The 25,133-nt window shown below is 43.1% G+C and overlaps 1 protein-coding gene across 3 annotated transcripts in view; it reads left to right on the forward strand.

Moving 5' to 3' along the window:
• rnf213a (ring finger protein 213a) overlaps nucleotides 1-25,133 on the forward strand; it is a 377,172-nt gene that overhangs the window by 202,624 nt on the left and 149,415 nt on the right. For all 3 annotated transcript variants that reach the window (XM_039739973.1, XM_039739975.1, XM_039739974.1), the window contains one exon: nucleotides 2,553-2,671. In XM_039739973.1, the coding sequence (XP_039595907.1) occupies nucleotides 2,553-2,671 (119 nt within the window). The remainder of the gene's footprint in view (nucleotides 1-2,552; nucleotides 2,672-25,133) is intronic.

Genomic DNA, 25,133 nt, shown 5'->3' on the forward strand with positions numbered 1-25,133 from the left:
ACAGACACATAACTAAGTTAAAATGCTCCAAGGTTTTCAACTTTATTGAAGCAGAAGTGTAGAAGTACATACAGACATTGGATAATCCTCAGCCCTTGTTCCTTGCCGATAATGAGCTACATATCATCTGTATTTTCAATTTAAAAATGAAAACCTCACTCATTGATCCGACTACCCTTCCCCATTTTAACTTGATTTTTATGAACATGAAATGACAGAATAACGAAACTTTGGGATTAGACTATGGGAATACAGTTCAGGAATACACCACAAGAAAAGTCTATAGAAACATGCCCATATTCCAAGTACTATACAGTGGTGTGAAAAACTATTTGCCCCCTTCCTGATTTCTTATTCTTTTGCATGTTTGTCACACAAAATGTTTCTGATCATCAAACACATTTAACCATTAGTCAAATATAACACAAGTAAACACAAAATGCAGTTTTTAAATGATGTTTTTTATTATTTAGGAAGAAAAAAAATCCAAACCTACTTGGCCGTGTGTGAAAAAGTAATTGCCCCGTTGTTAAAAAATTACCTAACTGCGGTGTATCACACCTGAGTTCAATTTCCGTAGCCACCCCCAGGCCTGATTACTGCCACACCTGTTTCAATCAAGAAATCACTTAAATAGGAGCTGCCTGACACAGAGAAGTAGACCAAAAGCACCTCAAAAGAAATTCAGGAACAAATGAGAACAGAAGTAATTGAGATCTATCAGTCTGGTAAAGGTTATAAAGCCATTTCTAAAGCTTTGGGACTCCAGCGAACCACAGTGAGAGCCATTATCCACAAATGGCAAAAACATGGAACAGTGGTGAACCTTCCCAGGAGTGGCCGGCCGACCAAAATTACCCCAAGAGCGCAGAGACGACTCATCCGAGAGGTCACAAAAGACCCCAGGACAATGTCTAAAGAACTGCAGGCCTCACTTGCCTCAATTAAGGTCAGTGTTCACGACTTCACCATAAGAAAGAGACTGGGCAAAAACGGCCTGCATGGCAGAACATTAGGGCTTGTCTCAATTTTGCTAAGAAACATCTCAATGATTGCCAAGACTTTTGGGAAAATACCTTGTGGACTGATGAGACAAAACTTGAATTTTTTGGAGGCAAATGTCCCGTTACATCTGGCATAAAAGGAACACAGCATTTCAGAAAAAGAACACCATACCAATAGTAAAATATGGTGGTGGTAGTGTGATGGTCTGGGGTTGTTTTGCTGCTTCAGGACCTGGAAGGCTTGCTGTGATAGATGGAACCATGAATTCTACTGTCTACCAAAAAATCCTGAAGGAGAATGTCCGGCCATCTGTTCGTCAACTCAAGCTGAAGCGATCTTGGGTGCTGCAACAGGACAATGACCCAAAACACACCAGCAAATCCACCTCTGAATGGCTGAAGAAAAACAAAATGAAGACTTTGGAGTGGCCTAGTCAAAGTCCTGACCTTAATCCAATTGAGATGCTATGGCATGACCTTAAAAAGGCAGTTCATGCTAGAAAACCCTCAAATAAACCTGAATTACAACAATTCTGCAAAGATGAGTGGGCCAAAATTCCTCCAGAGCGCTGTAAAAGACTCATTGCAAGTTATCGCAAACGCTTAATTGCAGTTATTGCTGCTAAGGGTGGCCCAACCAGTTATTAGGTTCAGGGGGCAATTACTTTTTCACACAGGGCCATGTAGGTTTTGATTTTTTCTCCTAAATAATAAAACCATCATTTAAAACTGCATTTTGTGTTTACTTTTGTTATATTTGACTAATGGTTAAATGTGTTTGATGATCAGAAACATTTTGTGTGACAAACATGCAAAAGAATAAGAAATCAGGAAGGGGGCAAATAGTTTTTCACACCACTGTATATGCTGAGACTTCTATTGGCTACAAAGTATAAATGATGTCAAGTGAAGAACAACTGATGTCATATATGTCTAAGCTGGAAGAAAAATGTTTATAGGTAAATTAAACTTGTCTTTATCCTCCTGTGTAGAAAAGTATACACACAGCAAAAACATAGTCTTAGTATATTTTTACTACTAAGTAAATTTACTATCTGTATATGTTTTCTATTTCTAATTTCTTTTTAATTCTAAATACTTCACCATAACTGACAGTTACACCAGCCACAATTCCAGATGTATTTAAGTATGTATGTCCATCCATCCATCCATTTTCCAACCCGCTGAATCCAAACACAGGGTCACGGGAGTCTGCTTGAGCCAATCCCAGCCAACACAGGGCACAAGGCAGGAACCAATCCTGGGCAGGGTGCCAACCCACCGCAGGACACACATAAACACACCCACACACCAAGCACACACTACGGCCAATTATAGAATCGCCAATCCACCTAACCTGCATGTCTTTGGACTGTGGGAGGAAACTGGAGCGCCCGGAGGAAACCCACATAGACAGGGGGAGAACATGCAAACTCCACACAGGGAGGACCCGGGAAGCGAACCTGTGTCTCCTAACTGCGAGGCAGCAGCACTACCACTGCACCACCTTTCTGCTCTTAATTATGTATGTATTTATTTGTTTTTTAGATATGCTGCAATCAATGAAATTAACAAATGCCTGACACAAGACGTTTCAGTCTCCATTTATGTTGTAACAAAGCTTCCAAGAGTGCAAGGTGGGACATCATATGTAGGATTTCAAGGAGGTAAGACTACTTTTCAGTTTATGCTGCAAAATAGATACTCAACATTTATGGAACTTTTAGTGATTTAGCTTACAGATAATCCATTTTTAAATGTCACTGTTTGAGTATTGTGGTTTTGTGGTAGCAAAGCCTGTTGCTACCAGTCTGCACACGAATATGTAGATGCTGCATAAGAAATGGTTAGGATATTGATTATTTGGAAACTAAAAATCTGGTGACTGTGAGTTAAATTTAACTGTTCTATTATGTAGTTCCATATAATTTTAATTAAAGAGAAAGAATATATAGTACTTCTTTTAAGTCACTGTTTGGACATTTAATAACTGCTACTGAAGTGGCCACTAGGAGTCAAAGCTGCAAAAACAAATTGTTTCTAACAGAAAAAAGTTTATCGTTTTGCAGAAATGTCTGTCACTCTCTGAACTGAACATTAAGTGCCATGTACAATGAAAATCAGACATTTGATTTGTTTTTGTGTAATTTAACAACTTGAAAGCTGTCTTTATCTTAGTAACATGGAATTCAGCACAAGTATTGTGTTAGAAATTTATATATTTTTGAATAAACTGGCTGAAATCTTAAACAGGCATTTTGACAACTTTTGGGTTTCATAAAGGTTATTTCTGTTTGTCAAAAATCATTGCTGCATTAAACCCAAGACGCTTTTGTCTGTGATCTGTATGGTCAAATTCAAATTACAGATGACACCAATCCACAGGACTTTTAAGTCTTAAAAGCTGTTGTTTTGTACAGAAAGAAGCTAGAGGTTACGTACAATAAGGCTAATATACAGTGTGGGTACAGAAAGTATTCAGACCCCCTTCAATTTTTCACTCTTTGTTTATTGCAGCCATTTGCTAAAATCGTTTAAATTAATTTTTTTCCTCATTAATGTACAGACAGCACCCCATATTGACAGACAAAAAAAATAATTTTTGAAATTGTTGCAGATTTATTGAAAAAGAAAAACTGAAATATCACATGGTCCTAAGTATTCAGACCCTTTGCTGTGACACTCATATATTTAACTCCGGTTGCTTTCCATTTCTTCTGATCATCCTCGAGATCACCTTCATTTGAGTCCAGCTGTGTTTGATTATACTGATTGGACTTGATTAGGAAAGCCACACACCTGTCTATATAAGACCTTACAGCTCACAATGCATGTCAGAGCAAATGAGAATCATGAGGTCAAAGGAACTGCCTGAAGAGCTCAGAGACAGAATTGTGGCAAGGCACAGATCTGGCCAAGGTTACAAAAAACTTTCTGCTGCACTTAAGGTTCCCAAGAGCACAGTGGCCTCCATAATCCTTAAATGGAAGATGTTTGGGACGACCAGAACCCTTCCTAGAGCTGGCCGTCCGGCCAAGCTGAGCTACAGGGGGAGAAGAGCCTTGGTGAGAGAGGTAAAGAAGAACCCAAAGATCACTTTTGCTGAGCTCCAGAGATACAGTCAGGAAATGGGAGAAAGTTGTAGAAAGTCAACCATCACTGCAGCCCTCCACCAGTCAGGGCTTTATGGCAGAGTGGCCTGTCAGAAGCCTCTCCTCAGTGCAAGACACATGACAGCCCGCATGGAGTTTGCTAAAAGACACCTGAAGGACTCTGAGATGGTGAGAAATAAGATTCTCTGGTCTGATGAGACCAAGATTGAACTTTTTAGCCTTAATTCTAAGCGGTATGTGTGGAGACAACCAGGCACTGCTCATCACTTGTCCAATACAGTCCCCACATTGAAGCATTGCGGTGGCAGCATCATGCTGTGGGGGTGTTTTTCAGCTGCAGTGACAGGACGACTGGTTGCAATCGAGGGAAAGATGAATGCAGCCAAGTACAGGGATATCCTGGACAAAAACCTTCTCCAGAGTGCTAAGGACCTCAGACTGGGCCAAAGGTTTACCTTCCAACAAGACAATGACCCTAAGCACACAGCTAAAATAACGAAGGAGTGGCTTCACAACAACTCTGTGACTGTTCTTGAATGGCCCAGCCAGAGCCCTGACTTAAACCCAATTGAGCATCTCTGGAGAGACCTAAAAATGGCTGTCCACCAACGTTTACCATCCAACCTGACAGAACTGGAGAGGATCTGCAAGGAGGAATGGCAGAGGATCCCCAAATCCAGGTGTGAAAAATTGTTGCATCTTTCCCAAGAAGACTCATGGCTGTATTAGCTCAAAAGGGTGCTTCTACTAAATATTGAGCAAAGGGTCTGAATATTTAGGACCATGTGATATTTCAGTTTTTCTTTTTTAATAAATCTGCAACAATTTCAAAAATTCTTTTTTTGGTCTGTCAATATGGGGTGCTGTGTGTACATTAATGAGGGAAAAAATTAATTTAAATGATTTTAGCAAATGGCTGCAATATGACAAAGAGTGAAAAATTGAAGGGGGTCTGAATACTTTCCGTACCCACTGTACGAACAAGCCAGTTTCCCTTTCGGTTTGTGCGCGCCTATGATTTCCGCACGTGTTGCATTGTTCTCGGTCAAACGTGCCTGCCTGCCTACACATGCATGCCTGCCTGCACGAGAGAGAGAGAGAGAGCGAGCAAGCGCGTGCTGCTGAGAGAGAGGTGGAGGGTGTGTGCTGCTGAGAGAGGGGGGAGGGTGCGTGATGAGAGAGCGAGCCTGCTCCTGCAGCTGAGCAGGGAGCCTGGGTGTTTTGTGTCAGTGTTATTCAATGTTTTTACATTAATTTACTATTACACTTTGCATTCTATGGTGTAATCTATACTAATAAAAGGCAAAGCGCTCACTCACTCACTCACTCACTCACTGACTCATCACCAATTATCCAACTTCCCGTGTAGGTAGAAGGCTGAAATTTGGCAGGCTCATTCCTTACAGCTTACTTACAAAAGTTGGGCAGGTTTAATTTTGAAATTCTACGCCTAATGGTCATAACTGGAAGGTATTTTTCTCCATTAACTGTAATGGAGTTGAGCTGGAAAGACGTGGGGGGCGGAGTTTCGTGTGACATCATCACGCCTCCCACGTAATCACGTGAACTGACTGTCAACGCAGTACGTAGAAAATTAGAAAGACCTCCAAAAAGCGCTTAAGAAAGCATGCATTATATAATTGAGAAGGCAGCGAAACAATAAGAAGCGAGCGAGTGACATATACTACCATATTCATGAGTGCTGCTACCTCGGAAAGAAAGCAAGGTGTAAACCTAAACTTTAAATTAAGTTCATAGACAGGCTACCGCTGGCATTTCACATGCCCACAGGTAATGCGGGATACAAGTTTAATGAGAGGACGCAGGATATAAACGAGAGTTTTGATCACTTTGTAACTAAGTTAAAATTGTAGGTGAAGGGGTGTGCTTATGCAAATTCCGAGACTGTGTTTGTGGGGATTGACAGTTAAGGCGGGTTGGGGAGTCACGTCATCATCTCCCCTCCCATTTACCTAATTTCGCTCTGAGCTGAGCTCCGCAGCTAACGCCATCTTCCGAAGCAACTTCGTCACACTGCCACCAAATACTCACAGAAAAATCCACAAGTTAATACACACGCTGTCTCTAGAGTTTCTCCACACTGAATCCTCCAGGCACTACTTACAAAAGGTAGACAATCGTGTTACGTTATTTTTAAAATCTTTCCTTTTCTTAGCACAAGCACAGCTGAGAAGCTTAGATGCATGTGCTCCATAACGCGTTAAAAAATAATGCATTTAATCACACTTTGCATTACAAGCAAAGGGGAGCTTTTCTCAATTCCTGGTACACCGATTACATTGATCAGCGCATCCCGATTCATTTTACCCTTGCACCACCTTAGTTTGAGAAGAAGTATGAAAAAATATGAGGTTAACATAGCAAACAGATCACCAATTCAACCTTAATGAATAATCGATTCGCCATCAATAATTGTTTTGGTAAAGCCATCCTCCTTCCATTTTATAATTTTTCCGCCACTAGCCATGATTAAATGAACGGTAAAAAAGTAAGAGTGAAGCGAGGGTGACTTATTTAGGCAGGAATACATATGACAGCAACACTCATGACAATGTCAATCATGTTATGTTATTATTAAAATGTTTCCTTTTCTTTTTCATTACTTCTTTAACACACTACTTCTCCGCTGCGTAGCGGGTATTTTGCTATATATATAATATATGAATTACCTCCAAAGAGCGCTGAGACTTTTGATATCATGAACGTGTGTACAAAGGGGTCTCCTGCCCAGCAAAAGTCGAGCAGCCAGCGCGTATAGCTGTGCCCGGCCTTTGAGACGCTGACTGCGCTTCTGCCTTAAGTCAAAGTGAGCACTTTTAATTTTTTTCTTCCTCCCCCTGCGCTATAGCCCAGACAAGTGCAAACACGGGACCCCTTTTCTACACCACGGCAAAATAATATTAAGGCGATTCACACTTTCTTTTGCACGTATACGATTATGAAGTCCTCAGCTCGGATTATGAAGACACGCACAGTGGAGGACTGACAGTGCCATCACAGCCGATTAATGGCGGGACGTCTCACCTGTCTACACAAGACCCACCGCGACTGTCCCCAAAAAGGCGATCATAACATCAGCGAACACATCTCTCTATACTATATAAAAGAAAAAGGCAGCTTTCCTTTCTTTACACCTTTTTTCCTTTTATCCCAAACCAAAGCCTTTCTCTCTTAACACTGCAGAGGACACAAAAATAATTTTCTTTAATTGCCGGTAAGGCACATTACCAGAGGCACAAATTTGAACGTTCACATAGAAAATGTAATTTCTATACCACAGCCGTCGTGTAGCGCCTTTCAAAAGGGATCTACTACCGAGAGATGATCCATATATATTTTAGCTGCTGTTAGTTACTTACCTGTTGTGTTACACAGTCTTTAAAATGTAGTTTACCATAACCACTCCAGTAGTGCTCAATGTACCTGTACTTCTTAAAACGTTAATGTTTTACTGTTTAATAACTTATAGACTATATTTTATTATTTTTCCCTTGCACTCAGTGACCAAAGCTATACACACACATATAGACACATACAAACATACACACAAGTATATGTATGTGTATATATGTATGTATGTGTATATATATATATATATCTATACTAATAAAAGGCAAAGCCCTCACTCACTCACTCACTCACTGACTCACTGACTCACTCACTGACTCATCACTAATTCTCCAACTTCCCGTGTAGGTAGAAGGCTGAAATTTGGCAGGCTTATTCCTTACAGCTTACTTACAAAAGTTGGGCAGGTTTCATTTCAAATTCTACGATAAGGGTCATAACTGGAAGCTATTTTTTCCCATATAATGTAATGGAGTCTTGAGTTGGAGATGGCCGTGGGGGGCGGAGTTTCGTGTGACATCATCATGCCTCCTACGTAAGTACGTAGAGAACAAGGAAGAACTCCAAACAGCGATGAGCACAAAACGCCATTTCACAATTGAGAAGGCAGAAAAACATTATGAAGCAAATGATGCATACAAGCATATTCATAAGTACAGCTACTGCGAAACAAAGCACGGCGTGAACCGTAAGTTTATATTAAATTAAGTTCATAGACAGGCTGCCACTAGCGTTTGTAATTTAGTGCCTGCCCATATAAGGTCGCTCCATCAGCGCAATCCAATACAAACACTGCCGGTAAATGTTCACGGGTGAAGGACTGCGCTTATGCAGAGGAAGATGAGATGGTCAGGGTGGTGTTTGGCACAAACTCATTGAAACTGCGAGAGAAACTTTTAAGTGCGGGTCTTAGCTGACATTACACGAGATGGCACCAGTACAGCTGGGAACCTTCGATGCAAGAACACCAAGCTGCTCACGGAACTGGCGCAATGCGCAGACAAAAGCAACAGTTCCAAAGAGTGCTGAACAAAACCGAATTACACAATTGAGTAGGCAGCAAAAAATATGAAGCGCCTTATACATACAATCATATTCATAAGTGCAGCTACTGCGAAACAAAGCACACGGTGGAAAAAGTGAATGTCCTGCTAAAGGAAGACAGTGAAAAAAAACGTGCATGCAGTTTGTCACGTCTCAGATAAAGAGGAAGACGAGCTGTTTATTGATGCAGTAAGGAACTAATCGATGAATGAAACCTCTTATCTTTACAACGATTGACAAACACGGAATGTAACTTCAACACATCCTACAAATACGAGCCTGATTGAAAGAAATAATGATAATCAAATCCTTGATGACAGCAACATTCAATAACACTCACAAAACAATTACTGTATATTGACAATCATGTTACGTTATTTTTAAAATGTTCCCTTTTCTTTTCATAACTTCTACTTCTCCACTGCGTACACGGGTATATATATATAAATGTATATATATACCCCGATCTACAATACATACTTTAGCATAGACAAGCCACACGCTGTGGCTAATTGTAGAGTCTTCGCCTCTAACGCCGACATTCGAGGTTCTGATTCCCCGAGAGGGGATGTACTGACTATGTACGCGCGCTACCTGATTAATTTTACCTTCATCTCCTTGGTTTGGGACGTATGAAAAAATATTAGGTTAACGAGAATCATGTTACGCTATTTTTAAAATTTTCCCTTTCTTAGCACAAGCACAGCTGAGAAGCTTCGATGCATGTACTCCATAACGCGCTAAAAATAACGATTTAATCAAACTTTCAATTCCAAGCAAACGGAACTTTGTCAATGCATGATTTCCTGGTACATCAATTACACTGATGCACACATCACAACTACAAAATGTTAGAGTCGGAATAAAGCGCGTTCCTACGACTGATCATTTCGACTACCCGAAAGGCCTTGATAAAAGCATGGTTTTGTGCACACTGAAAAGCAAGCAAAATTAGATGCATTACAGAAAGCGGACTTTGTGGCTCTTACTGGGGATCATTGGACTTCCGTGACCGTTAGTAATTCTAAATACATCTAATTACAAAATGTTCAATGATCACACTGTTTTAGCCTAATGTACAAAATAATTTTGGCTAATGTTACTCAGAGTTTAAAGAGTAAGCTGGTCAAATTACCTTTTATGTTTCTGACTTATTTTTTTAAGAAGAAAACTGCACTTTATGGTGAAATGTTGGTTATTATTATTTAAAGACAATACTATTCTGAAAATGTACTTAAAGTACTTAAACTACCACTTTATTTTTAAGTCTGCCCAATTTTAACCAAGGATGATATTTTTGTTTCTGTTTTGAATTCAAATGCAGTTTTAAAGCTTTTTTTTTCAGAAATTAAAACAGCTTCAGTTTACAATATTCATGTCCATGTCTATTATTTAATTCTGTCGCCCACTAAAACCGTTTTAAATAAAAAAAAAAAAAAATTTGCATTTGGGGCAAATTTACGTAAGCGATTACATACGATTAATCAAGATTAATTCTTACACAGCCTCTAATTAATTGGATTAATTTTTTTAATCGAGTCCCATCCCTAATATATATATGTAGATTTGTATATATATGTGTATATACAGTATATATGTAGATATGTATATGTTGTATATACAGTATGTATATATGTGTGTGTGTATATATATACAGTATGTGTATATATATGTATATATATGTATGTGTATATATATGTATGTGTGTATATGTATATATATATATAACTGTATATATATATGTGTATAGATGTGTGTGTGTGTATATATTGTAAAGACCGAGGAGACAGTAGCAAGTGTTGGGGTTTTCCGGCCCCGTATATTGTAAAATACAAACAAAAATTGGTCAATATCATAAACAAAATAGTTCATAATGCGCGACGCCGACTCCTGGCGTCGCGGCCATTTTATTGGGGAGGAGCCGGAAGTGGAGGAATGCCGGGAAGGACCGCAAGGGAGGATGGGAAGGATGACGTCAGGGCAAGATGGCGGAGGAAGGGCGGAAGTATCGCACTGCGGTCAATCCAGGCCTATGGTGCAGGAAGGTCTTTCTTTCTATGAGGAAGCAGAGGGAGAAAGTTAATACCCCACCATTCCCTGGCGAGTGGTTTCCCAGGTGCTATCGAATCAATCCGCTGCCTCCTACTGCAAGGCGTGACACGATCCCCCTTAGCCCAGGACCGTCAGGTCGGGCGGACCTAACCGAGAGGTCGTGAATACGAGAGAGGGCATCGGCATTGGCCTGAAGGGTGCCCCGCCGATAGGTGACAGTGAACTTATACGGCTGTAAGTCCAGGAACCACCTGGTGACCCGCGGATTCGACTCTTTGTGTAGGGACATCCACTGAAGTGCAGCGTGATCAGTCACCAGAGCGAATTCGCGACCCAGCAGGTAGTAACGGAGGTGGGTCACTGCCCACTTAATGGCCAAGGCCTCCCTCTCCACTGCCGCGTGCGGGTCCCCGGTCCATCAGTTTCCGCTAAGGTACATCACAGGGTGCTCGACACCATCGACGCTTTGGCTCAGCACGGCACCCAGGCCTGTGTCCGGCGCCGGTCTGGAGAATAAACGGAGCCCAAAATCGGGCGTCCGTAACACAGGTGCCGACGTTAGGGCCTTCTTTAGGTCACTGAACGTGTTCTGCTTTGTCGGTCCACACCACGTATAGGGAGCGCCCTTTTGTCAGGTCAGTCAAGGGTGCTGCTCTTCGAGAAACGGGAACAAACCGGCGGTAGTAACCCGCAAGCCCCAAGAAAGCCTGCACCTGTTTCTTGGTACTCGGACGGGCCATTCTAAGATGTCTTTAACTTTGGAGCTCTGTGGCGCACCTGTCCTTGTCCCACGAGGTAGCCTAAATATTTGGCCTCCTTTAATCCAAAAACACTTCCGGGGTTTATGCGGAGGCCGGCTTTAGCCAGTGTTAGGAGGACAGCTGCGACCTGCAGTAGATGCTCCTCCCAGGTGCCGGAATAGATGACAACGCCATCCAGGTAGGCGGCACTATAGGACTGGTGGGGCTTCAGCACTCTATCTACCAGACGCTGGAAGGTCGCCGGGCCCGTGCAGCCCAAATGGGAGGACCTTGTACTGCCAGTGCCCGCTAGGGGTGCTAAAGGCCGTTTTCTCCTTTGCGGATGCCGTTAAAGGAATTTGCCAATACCCTTTTGTCATGTCAAGGGTAGTCAGATATCGAGCCGCACTCCAGCCGCCAAGGAGGTCACAATGCGGGCATGGGGTAGGCATCGAACTTGGAGATCTGATTCAGACGCCTAAAGTCATTACAGAACCTCCAGGAGCCGCCTGGCTTGGAGACGAGGACAATAGGGCTGGACCAGGGACTATGGCTCTCTTCAATTATGTCCATGTCCAACATACGTTTCACCTCCAGTTCGACCTCTGCGCTGCTTTGCCTCCGGAGTCGGTAGGGCCTCTCCCGGACGATTACCCCGGCCCGTGACTATATCGTGGCTCAATCAGCGGTCCGCCGGGTGACTCGCTCACTACCTCGGGATGGCTCGGAGTGTTTGGGCTAACTCCTGCCGCTGCTTGGGGTCAGCTCTTCGCCGAGGTTAAGGGCAGTTGTGCTTGCGAAAGGGAGAGTGACCTACGGGAGCTGGGAGCTCCTCTCTATCTCCAGGGCTTTAACAGGTTGACATGATAGATCCTCTCACCGGTCGACGATTGGGCTGTTTCACCAAATAGTCGACGCAGTCCTTTCTCTCCTTAACCTCGTAAGGCCCTTGCCAGTGAGCGAGCAGCTTCGAAAGTGGGAGGTCGGGGCGAGCACCATAACTTCGGTCCCCGGCGGAACTCCCTGAGGACGGAGTTGCGGTTGTAACACCGGCCTGCGCTGCTTGCGCACGAGTCACGTGCTCTTTTAGGAGGGGCCTGATCTTTGTGAGTCGGTCGCGCAGTTGCGCTCACGCACTCAAAATGTTAGAGGAGGGAAGAGCCTCGCCTCCCAGCCTTCTTTTAGGATGTCGAGGATTCCCCGGGTTGTCGCCCGTATAGTAATTCAAAGGGGAGAAGCCTGTAGAGGCCTGGGGTACCTCCCGGTAGGCAAAAGCACGAGCGGGAGGAGCTGGTCCCAGTTCCTGCCGTCCGCTGACTACCTTGGCGGAGCATCTGCTTAAGCGTCTGATTAAATCGCTCACCAACCCGCCAGTTTGCGGGTGATAGACTGACGCTTTCAGGTGCTTTATCTGCAGTAATTTGGCTACCTCCTTGAACGTATCCGAAGTGAAGGGCGTACCCTGGTCCGTGAGGACCTCCTTGGGTATGCCCACGCGTGAAAACAAGTTAACCAGTTCCCGTGCGATGCTTTTAGTATTAGCGGGCGCAGGGGACCCGCCTCTGGGTACCGGGTGGCATAGTCCACCATGACTAGGATATACTTGTGGCCACGGGTTGAGGGCTCCAGGGTCCCACCAAATCGACCCCTATCCTTTCAAAGGGATGTCCACGAGGGGAATAGGGACTAGAGGAGCACGGTCCCTCCTAGGAATCTGGCGGGTCTGGCACTCCGGACAGGATTGACAGAACCGCGGACCTCCTCATTGATCCCAGGCCAGTAAAAGCGGAGCTTAATCCTCTCCAGTGTTTTTCGCCCCGAGGTGGCGCTAGGAGGTGAGCATGTGCCAACTCGCATATCTCCGCCGGAAGGTACGCTGAATTAGCAACAACTTCCGCACCTCGCCTCATGGGTAGCCACCGGTACAACAGATCATTCTCAAGGACAAAGAAGGGTTCCCGCGTGTGGATCCGTCCGCTGTTGAGCTGTTAGGCAGAACGATCGCATTCGGCAAAGCGCAGGGAGTCATCATTCCACTGCTCCCTCTTAAAGGAGGCCGGCGTGGACCGAAATTGATGGTCCAGGCGCGAGAGGGTCTTGGGGCCTGGGCCCGGGAAGAGTTCCTGGCTAGTCCCTTCTCCGCGGAATCTTCCGGTCAAGGTCCGTAGCCACGAAAGGTCCCCGAGACACCAGCGCCCATAGGGCCTGCCCTTGTGCACGGCGTGGAGGCCGCGGAGAGGTGCCTTTTCCCCTCATAACAAGATCCAACGAGGCCCCGGGGCGCGAATGGCTTACCGCTGATTCTTTTAGACCAGTCTTGTCCCAGAATCACTGGGAAGGGGGTCAGGTAACACAGCGACCGTCATTTGGATTGGTTCCCCTTCCAGGTAACATAGCAGTGGCGGAACGATATGACCTAGTCCCCCATGCACACAGGTAACCAACAAATGTTGCTGTTTTAACCACTGTTGCGTAAGACAACACGGCGACTCGCAACAATGGTAATGTTGCTGCCAGAATCAAACAAAGCCACCACGGCGATGCCCATTTAGCAACACCACTCCCACATTCGACTCGCCAAGGGATGCGCTGGGTACAATACTTCTCCAGCGATGTCCAGCTGCAGTCCATAGGCTGCGGTTCCGATGGGGCAGGCTTTGGCAGCAGGTGGGAGGTCTCGCCACACTTGAAACAGCGCGTCGGGAGGCCCGACCTGTTCTGGCTCTGGCTGGCCCGCTTCTGCAGGGCCGAGGGGCTCGGGGCCGCCCGCCCCTGCCGGTTCCCGCAGCAGGCTTTTCTGACCCCCAAGTCGGAGGACCGCCAACTGACGCTCCAGGACGCCGAGGAGGCCCGACATCTCTGATAGGCGGTCCCCGACCTGCTGGGCGAGGGAACTGGGCATCGCACCAGGCCTTCACAGGCCACCCGCCGACCACTTTCCGCCTGCCGGGCTCTCTGGCGAGCCAGCGCCCATCTTGCCCCAGAACTCAACGCCTGGGCGCGAAGGGCTTTTCGGGTCAAAGACCCAGTTCCGCCATTCGACGCCTGCTGGCCGGGCTAATGCCGTAGCGGGCCAGTATTTCGGGCTTGAGGAGGTCGTAATTAGCGCCTCCTCCTCAGGGAGGTCATAATAGGCCCAGCGCGGTCCCTTCAGGTATGGCGCCAAGATGGGCGCCCACTGGACCGCTGCCACTGCGTTCCGGGTGGCCGTCCTCTCAAACATGCCCAGGTAGGCATCGGCGTCCTCCGAAGGGCCCATCGGAACATAGGAGGCGGCTGCCTGGGCGGGTCTGGTCTCGCCCGTTGGGCTTCCACTAACCTGGCCTTCGTGGCCTCCAGCTCCCGGTGGTAGCGGCTTGCGCTTGCTGCAGGGCCTGGAGCTGGGCGTTCATTCCTGCAGCACGGTGTTCAGGTCCTGTCCCTCCGTCATTCCGGGATCTCTGTATCCTGCCGGCTACGCCACTTGTAAAGGACCGAGAGAGACAGTAGCAAGGGTTGGGGTTTTCCGGCCCGTATATTGTAAATACAAAAAAAAAGGTCAATATCATAAACAAAACAGTTCATAATCGCGCGCGCCGACTCCTGGCGTCGCGCCATTTTATTGGGGAGGAGCGGAAGTGGAGGAATGCGGGAAGGACCGCAAGGGAGGATGGGAAGGATGACGTCAGGGCAAGATGGCGGAGGAAGGGCGGAAGTATCGCACTGCGTCAATCCAGGCCTATGGTGCAGGAAGGTCTTTCTTTCTATGAGGAAGCAGAGGGAGAAAGTTAATACCCCACCATTCCCTGGCGCAGTGGTTTCCCAGGTGCTATCGAATCAATCCGTGGCCTCCTACTCGCGCGTGCGTGACAATATATATATATATACAGTATGTGTATATATGTATATGTATATATATGTATGTGTGTATATGTATATATATATAACTGTATATATGTATGTGTATAGATGTGTGTGTGTATGTATATATATATATATATATATATATATATATATATATATATATATATATATATATATGCCAGCAACACTCATGACAATGACAAAACAATTACATTAACAATCATCTTACGTTATTTTTAAAATGTTTGCTTTTCTTTTTCATAACTTCTTTAACACACTACTTCTCCTAAGCCTTGGTATTCTGCTAGTATATATATATATATATATATATATATATATATATACACATACATACATACATACACACATATATATAATTTGTGTGTGTGTATGTATGTATGTGTGTGTATATATGATGTAGATAGGTATACTGTATATATATCTATTTGTGTATATGTAGATATGTGTGTATATGTAGATATGTATATAGATATGAAGATATGTGTATGTATGTGTGTGTGTGTGTGTGTGTTTGTGTGTGTGTGTATATGACAGCAGCAATCCAAGCTGTGAGAAAACAGTAAAAAGGAGGCGTGTCAGACGTCGTGGTACATTTTCTGATGCAGCTAGACGAAAATAACTTTGTGACGCTACGACCTAATACACAAAACAATTAATTTGACAATCATGTTACATTATTTTTAAAATGTTTCCTTTTCTTTTTCATAACTTCTTTAACACACTACTTCTCCGCTACCAAGCGCGGGTATTCTGCTAGTTAACTATATTTGTGCTTAATCTTTAAAAAAAATATATTTACGTACAGTTTGTATGGTCTGGAACAGATTAATTATATTTACATACAATCCTATGGGGGTAATTGCTTCGGTTCACGACCAACTTGGTTTATGACCAGAGTTTTGGAACGAATTATGGTCGTGAACCGAGGTTCCACTGTATATATACAGTAATCCCTCCTCGATCGCGGGGGTTGCGTTCCACAACCCTCCTCGATAGGTGAAAATCTGCGAAGTTGAAACCATATGTTTGTATGGTTATTTTTATATATTTTAGGCCTTTATAAACTCTCCCACAATGTTTATAAATATTTCCCACACAGTTATACAGCATAAACCCTTTGTATTCTCTTAGATATTAGGTAAGATTTATTGAAATTATGTATGTAAACACACTGTTTATATACAGTAAAACCTAAATATTATTTTAAAGATTTCGAGCATCTCTGATATCACATATGTTACAGACATTACGATAGACAGGCCACCAGCAATAAATACGTACAATGCAAGAAGAATTGTATACAGCAAATGTGTGTACAGTGACACTAAACGTACGTACATGTACTAAGTAATGTAAGTAGAAAATTAATTTCGGTTACTCAACAACAATGACACGATGACTTGTCTGATAACAATGAGTTTAATTTTACTGCACAACAAAGGAGAGCGTTTCAGCCCTTCTAAAGGAGCCTCTTCAGGCGACTGTGTAACACCGCCGTTGTTCTTCTTCCGGCAGTCTTCAATCCAAATCCCTAAAGCAGATTCCATCGAAACTACTGCCTTATTACGTCCATTTACAATTCGTTTTGCTCCCTGGTTAAAAGGACACTGCTGCCGTAGATCTTATATATTTTCCTCCTTTTTAAATAAAAAGAATCATTGATGCCATAATGGCGTCCTACAGCGGTGTAGCTTTTCCCTTCCTTCAACATATTCAAAACCTTTACCTTTTCGGGAATTGTTAGCATCTTCCGTTGCCGCTTGGAAACGGCCCCTGAAGCAGTAGCAGGAGCAGATCGTTTTAGAGCCATAACGAAGGGCTTGACTACGCACAAAGATAAACACAAAAAAAAAACACAGCGAAACACGTTGATGCTGAGTGAGCGAGACGAGACTTCCTGGTTAACGCCGCGGAATTGAATTTGCCGATCTGTCGATGAGCCAGTCAGCACACAGGAACTTAACTGCATGCTCTGAGTGGTTAGCTTCTCAGGCATCCGCCAATAGCGTCCCTTGTATGACATCAACTGGGCAAACCAACTGAGGAAGCAAGTACCGGAAGTAAAAAGACCCATTGTCCGCAGAACCCGCGAAGCAGCGAAAAATCCATGTTATATATTTAAATATGCTTACATATAAAATCAGCGATAGAGTGAAGCCACGAAAGTCGAAGCATGATATAGCGAGGGACTACTATATATATCTGTACTAATAAAAGGCAAAGCCCTCACTCACTCACTCACTCACTCACTGACTCATCACTAATTCTCCAACTTCCCGTGTAGGTAGTAGGCTGAAATTTGGCAGGCTCATTCCTAACAGCTTACTTAGATAAGTTGGGCAGGTTTCATTTCGAAATTTTACGCGTAATGGTCATAACTGGAAGCTATTTTTCTACATATACTGTAATGGAGTTGAGCTCGAAAGCCGTGGGGGGGCGGAGTTTCGTGACATCATCACGCCTCCCACGTAATCACGTGGAACTGACTGTCAACGCAGTACGTAGAAAACCAGGAAGAGCTCCAAAAACCGCTGAAGAAAACATGCATTATATAATTGAGAAGGCAGCGAAACAATAAGAAGCAAGCGAGTGACATATACAACCATATTCATGAGTGCCGCTACTTCGGAAACAAAGCACGGTGTAAAACTAAACTTTAAATTAAGTTCATAGTCAGGCTGCCGCTGGCGTTTGGCATGCTCACGGGTAATGCGGGATACAAGTTTAATGAGAGGACGCAGGATATAAACGAGAGTTTTGATCACTTTGTAACTAAGTTAAAATTGCAGGTGAGGGGCTGTGCTTATGCAAATTCCGAGAGACTGTGTTTGTGGGGGATTGACAGTTAAGGTGGGTCGGGGAGTCACGTCATCATCTCCCCTCCCATTCATCTCATTTCGCTCTGAGGTGCGCTCCACAGCCAGCGCAGTGTTACGACTTTGTTACGCTGCCACCAAAAACTCACAGAAAAATCCACAAGTTAATACACACGCTGTGTCTAGAGTTTCTCCACACTGAATCCTCCAGGCACTACTTATAAAAGGTTACATTGACAATTGTGTTATTTTTAAAATAGTTCCTCTTCTTAGCACAAGCACAGCTGAGAAGCTTCGATGCATGTGCTCCATAACGCGTTAAAAATCACTGCATTTAATCACAAGCAAAGGGGAACTTCTGTCAATGCATGATTTCCTGGTACACCGATTACATTGATCAGCGGTTCCCGATTCATTTTAGCCTCGCACACCCTTGGTTTGAGAAGAAGTATGAAAAAATATGAGGTTAACACAGAAAAACAGATCACCAATTGAAGCTTTATGAATAATCGATTCGCCATCAATAATTGTTTTGGTAATGCCATACTTAGTGTAATCCTCCTTCCATTTTATAATTTTTCCGCCACTAGCCATGATTAAATGAACGGTAAAAAAGTAAGAGTGAAGCGAAGGTGATTTATTCAGCCAGGCAGGCGACAGCTCAATAGCTCGAATTTGGATATAAGTAGGTTCTATTTAGTCGCCAGAAATATCTTTGTTAGCAATGGAAGTGGAATTTAGTCTTTAAATTTCTATGGTAAAGAAAATGTTATGCAATGATGACTACATTTAACTATTTAAGTCAATACTTGTATATATAAAGTCATTCGCGAATATATAAAGTCAAAACTTGATTATATAAAGTCACTGTCGGAATAAATAAAGTCAAAACTTTAATATATAAAGTCAGCGTCGGTATATATAAAATCAATACTTGTTTCTGAATATATAAAGTCAGAACTTGAATATATAAAGTTAGCGCTGGAATATATAAAGTCAAAACTTGAATATATAGCCTAAAGTCATTCTCAAATATATAAAGTCAAAACCTGAGTAAATAAAGACGGCGTTGGAATATTTCGGAATATATAAAGTCAGCGCTGGAATCTATAAAGTCAAATCTTGAATTTATAAAGTCAGCGTCGGAATACAGGCTATAAAGTAAGCGCTGCAATATATAAAGTCAAAACTTCAATATATAAAGTCAGCGCTGGAATATCCATCCATTTCCCAACACGCTGAATCCGACCACAGGGTCACGGGGGTCTGCTGGAGACAATCCCAGCCAACACTGGGCGCACGGCAGGAACCAATCCTGGGCAGGGCACATACATCATTTTCAAAACATTAACCGAACAGTGTTTTTTTAATTTATTTTTTGAATACGTTTTGTTAACTTAGTTCAGTTCAGAGTCGTTTCAATCAATAGATTTTGACTTTCACTTTATATATTCAGGAGTGAGTTTATATACTCCGATGTTGACTTTATAAATTCCGACGCTGACTTTATATATTCAGGTTTTGACTTTATATATTCCAGCGATGACTTTATATATTCAACTTTTGACTTTATATATTCGGGAATGACTTTATATATTCAAGTTTTGACTTTATATATTCTGACGCCGACTTTGTATATTCACAAAATCAATTTATTTGCCTGTTTGGCACCCATAGTATATGTGTGTGTATATATATATATATATATATATATATACTGTGTATATATATATATATATATATATATATATATATACTATATATATATATATATATATATATACAGTATATATATATATATATACTGTATATATATATATGCCAGCAACACTCATGACAATGACAAAACAATTACATTCTCAATCATGTTACGTTATTATTAAAATGTTTCCTTTTCTTTTACTTGCTGCGTGGGTATTTTGCTATATATATATACCTGTATATATATATATATATATATATCTATACTAATAAAAGGCAAAGCCCTCACTCACTCACTCACTCACTCACTGACTCATCACTAATTCTCCAACTTCCCAGGGTGGAAAGCTGAAATTTGGCAGGTTCATTCCTTACAGCTTCCTTACAAAAGTTGGGCAGGTTTTATATCGAAATTCTACGCGTAATGGTCATAACTGAAAGCAGTTTTCTCCATTTACTGTAATGGAGATGAGCTTCAACGCCGGGGGAGTTTCGTGTGACATCATCACGCCTCCCACGTGAATCACGCAGTACATAGAAAACCAGGAAGACCTCAAAAAGCACTGAAGAAAACATGCATTATATAATTGAGAAGGCAGCTAAACAATAAGAAGCGGCGAGTGACATATACAACCATATTCATGAGTTCTGCTACTGAAACAAAGCACGATGTAAACCTACACTTTAAATTAAGTTTATAGACAGGCTGCGCTGGCGCTTGTAATTTAGTGCCCGCCCATATAAGGCCGTCCGTCAGCGCAATCCAATAGCAAACTGCCACGGGTAAATATTCACGGGTGAAGGACTGTGCTTATGGAGAGGAAGATGAGATGGTCAGGTGGTGTTTGACACAAACTCAGCTAAATGCGAGAGAAAGTTTTAAGTGCCAGGACTAAGGTAACATTAAATAAAGCTATGGACATAGCACGAGATGGCACCAGCACAGGTGGGAACCTTCGATGCATGTACACCGAGCGGCTCACGTGAACTGGCGCAGTACACAGATAAAAGCAACAGTTCCAAAGAGCGCTGAACAAAAACCGAATTACACAATTGAAAAGGCAGCAAAAAATATGAAGCGTCTCATACATACAAGCATATTCATAAATCCAACTACTGCGGAAACAAAGCACACGTTGGAAAAAGTCAATGTCCCGCTAAAGGAAGACAGTGTAAAAAAAACCCGTGCATGCAGTGTGTCAGGTCTCAGATCTCAGATAAAGAAGAAGACGAGCTGTTTATTGATGCAGTAAGAAACGAATCGATGAATGAAACCTGTTATCTTTACAACGATTGACAAACACGGAATGTAACTTGAACACAACACATCCTACAAATACTGAACCTGATTGAAAGAAATAATGATAATCAAATCCTTGATGACAGCAACACTCAGTAACACTCACAAAACAAATACTGTATATTGACAGTCATGTTACGTTATTTTTAAAATGTTCCCTTTTCTTTTTCTAGCTTTTTTAACACACTACTTCTCGCTGCGACGCTGGGTATATATATATATGTATATATATATATAACCCGATCTACATACTCGAATAATGGATACTTTATTCGCCATCAGTGATTGTTTTGGTAAAGCCATACTCAGTGTATTCATTAGATGAACGGTAAAAAAGTAAGGGCAAGGGGAGGATGACTTATTGAGGCATGCAGGCTGTAGTGCTAGCGTCAACTCTATCTGAATTGCGCGATCACATTTGAAAAAATATATCTTTTCAAGTTCTATTTAGTCCATATGTGTCAAACTCAAGGGTCGCGGGCCACATCCGCCCGGCGTAATTATATCCGCCCGAGATCATTTTATATACTGTATTATTGTTATTAAAGCCCGGGTATATGAAGCGCTGGTAACACAATAAACTACAGATCCCATAATGCAGCGCTTCAGCTGCCTTGCCGAACAGTTACCGCGTTAATCAAGTCTACCTTAAGATGCTGCAAGTTATTGCGAAGCTAGCTCACACGATGCTGAAGAGAAAAGTTGATTCTGAAAATAGAGCCTTTAAAAACCGATGGGAGGCTGAGTATATGTTTACTGAACCCGTGTGTCTCATTTGTGGAGCTAATGTGGCTGTAATTACAGAATTTAATCTAAGACGGCACTATAAAAAAAACATCAGGGTAACCTGAAAGACCTGAATGCAATGCAGAAGATACAGAAAGCAGAAGGATTAAATAAGAATCTGACACTTCAGCGGACGTTTTTACCCGTGCACAATCACAAAGTGATTTCAATTGAGGCTGCTTTTATGGGAGACACAAGCACTTGCCCCACTTTCCCTGTTGCCAAGTAATGTTAAACCAAGTCGTCACTATGGTGTTCCCAAATATGCACTTTGCTGATAAACTGAGCGCACTGAGTTTGCACGGCGCTTTGGTGACTTTGAAGAACAAAAAAAGTCCGTCTACATGCGGCTCGAACCTTGTGCATGTTTGGTAGCACATATCTGTGTGAGAAGCTCTTCTCAGTGATAAAGACTAACAAAACAGCACACAGGACTCGCCTCACTGATGAGCACCTGCAATCCATCCTGAGAATCTCCACAACACAGAACCTCACACCAAACATATACGAACCTGTGGCCAAAAAAAGATGCCAGGCGTCCAGCTCTAAAATGACATATGAGCAAAGACAACTGAATGATTTGATTTGTTATTGCTGAAAGGAACACATTTTATTTATATTTCCAGGTTTTGTTATGCAGCATGTTCATATTTGAATTTGTATAATTTTGACAGGATATATTTTTATGGAGAGCAAAATCTTTTGGGATATTTAAAATCTAAGTTTATTTTTTATAAAATTACATAAGAGTAAAGAAATTTGAATGTTTGTTCTTTTAATGTTTACTTTATTTCTAACTTGTATAATTTAGACAGGATATATTTTTATGGAGAGCAAAATATTATAAGTTGTTTAAGGTTTGAGTTGATTTATTCAGGAATAATATTCCTGTCTGTTTTTACCATTCCTACCAAAGATATTTCTGTCGACTAAATAAAAATTCCTTCTGTTTAAAATTTAAATAGAACTTGAACAAATACGATAGTTCATAATATCCACGCAGACTTGCACGTAAGAGCGGTGTCATCCGTTTTAACAAACAGCGTATTGCACTGATACGAAATAGCTGTGTGTGTATATATGTAGATATGTATGTATATGTATATATATGTTTATATATGTGTGTGTGTATGTATATATATATATGTATATGTGTGTATATATGTGTGTGTATGTATGTGTGTATGTATATATATATATATATATGTATTTGTGTGTATATATGTGTGTGTATGTATGTGTATATGTATAGATATGTATATATATATGTTTGTGTGTGTGTGTAAATATATATATATATATTTATATTTATATATATATATATATATATATATATATATATATAACAACAACACTCATCACTCACAACAGTGACAAACAATAACATTGACAATCATGTTACGTTATTTTCAAAATGTTTCCTTTTCTTTTCATTGCTTCTTTAACACACTACTTCTCGCCATGACCTTGGTATTTTGCTAGTGTATATATATATATATTGTCACAAACCGAGACAAAGACAGAAAAAGGTTTGGGGCAGCCACCCATGTAATTTGGTATCCTGGCTGCAAAGTCGTTTTCTTTTATGCAATACAGCACTGAAGTGCTTACAACAGAGTCCAAAACAAGACTGACAGAGAAGGGAAAAGGGAAGGCTTTTAAAGGGGAGGCAGGAAGTGAGGTCATAAGGATCGGACGCGTGTTCATCTTTCATTGGTTTAGTCCCGGATGTGACATCAGGGGGCGGAGCTGGCAAGGTCTGTCTCCATTGGCTCGGTCCCAGAAGTGACGTCCAGAGAGACAGGTGGAACCTCCCGGGTTAGGTCTACAGGGAAGTGAGAAAGAGAGTTAGTGCGCTCTGCCACATCCCGGCATGGCTCAGAACTGCCTTCACTCGAGCCCTTTAGCTGCCTCCCATGCGCGTGTGTGTGACAAGGCCCCCCCCTCAGCCCAGACCCGTCGGGTCGGGCGACCTAACCGAGAGGTCGTGAACCCGAGAGAGCATCAGCGTTGGCATGGAGAGCACCCGGCGATGAGCGGCGAAAACTTGTGCGGCTGCAGGTCAAGAAACCACCGGGTGACCAGCGGATTCGACTCCTTGTGCAGGGCCATCCACTGTAGAGGTGCATGGTCCGTGACAAGGGTGAACTCCGCCCAACAGGTAGTCCTCAGCTGAGTGATCGCCCATTTAATCGCCAGAGCCTCCCTCTCCACCGCCGCATACCTGGTCTCCCGGTCCAACAGTTTCCGGCTCAGGAACATGGCGGGTGTTGACACCATCGACACTTTGGCTCAGCACGGCTCCCAGGCCTGTGTCCGGCGTCCGTCTGGAGGATGAAAGGCAAAGAAAAGTTAGGTGCCATCAAAATAGGTGCGGGCGTAAGGGCCTTCTTCAAGTCACCAAATGCAGTGTCTGTTTTGCAGTCCATACCACAATGTTGGGGCCCTCTTCTTTGTTAAATCAGTCAAGGCGCGCTTTCTCCGAAAACCGGGTACAAACCGGCGGTAGTACCCGCTAACCGAAAGGCTTGGACCTGCCGCTTGGTTGTGGACGGGCCATTTCAGAATGGCATCAATTTTGGAGCACTGTGGCCTTACGGTACCCCGACCCACCAGGTAGCCTAAATATTTGGCCTCGCTTAATCCAAAGAAACATTTCTTGGGATTAATCCGGAGCCCGGCCTCACCAAGTGTCCGTAATACCGCTTGGACATGCTGTAGGTGTTCCTTCCATGTGCTGGAATAGATGACCACGTCATCTAGGTAGGCAGCACTGTATGAGTTATGAGGCCGAAGCACTTTGTCCACCAGGCGCTGAAAGGTTGCTGGAGCCCGTGTAACCCAAATGGAAGGACACGATACTGCCAGTGTCCGCTAGGGGTACTAAGCGCGTTTTTCCTTCGGAGTCCGTTAAAGGAACCTGCCAGTACCCTTTGTCATGTCAAGTGTGGTCAGGTATTGAGCCTGTCCAAGCCTCTCGAGGAGGTCGTCCCAGCGTGGCATTGGATAGGCATCAAATTGGGAGACTTGGTTAAGCCGGCGGAAGTCATTGCAGAACCTCCAACTCCGTCAGGCTTACCGACGAGCACAATGGGGCTGGACCAGGGACTATAACTCTCCTCAATTACACCTAGTTCCAGCATGCGCTTGATCTCAAGCTCCACTTCAGCCTTTTTTGCCTCGGGAAGGCGGTGCAGGCGTTCTCGGACAACAACCCGGGCTCTGTCACAATGTTGTGCTCAATCAGAGAGGTCCTTCCGGGTGTTCACTGACTACCTCTCGAGCGGTCCGGATAACTGTTTCCAGCCCTGCCGTTGCCTGGGTCTCAAGTCTGCGCCAAAGTT

This window comes from Polypterus senegalus, chromosome 17, assembly GCF_016835505.1.
Source record: "Polypterus senegalus isolate Bchr_013 chromosome 17, ASM1683550v1, whole genome shotgun sequence".
Taxonomy (NCBI): domain Eukaryota; kingdom Metazoa; phylum Chordata; class Cladistia; order Polypteriformes; family Polypteridae; genus Polypterus; species Polypterus senegalus.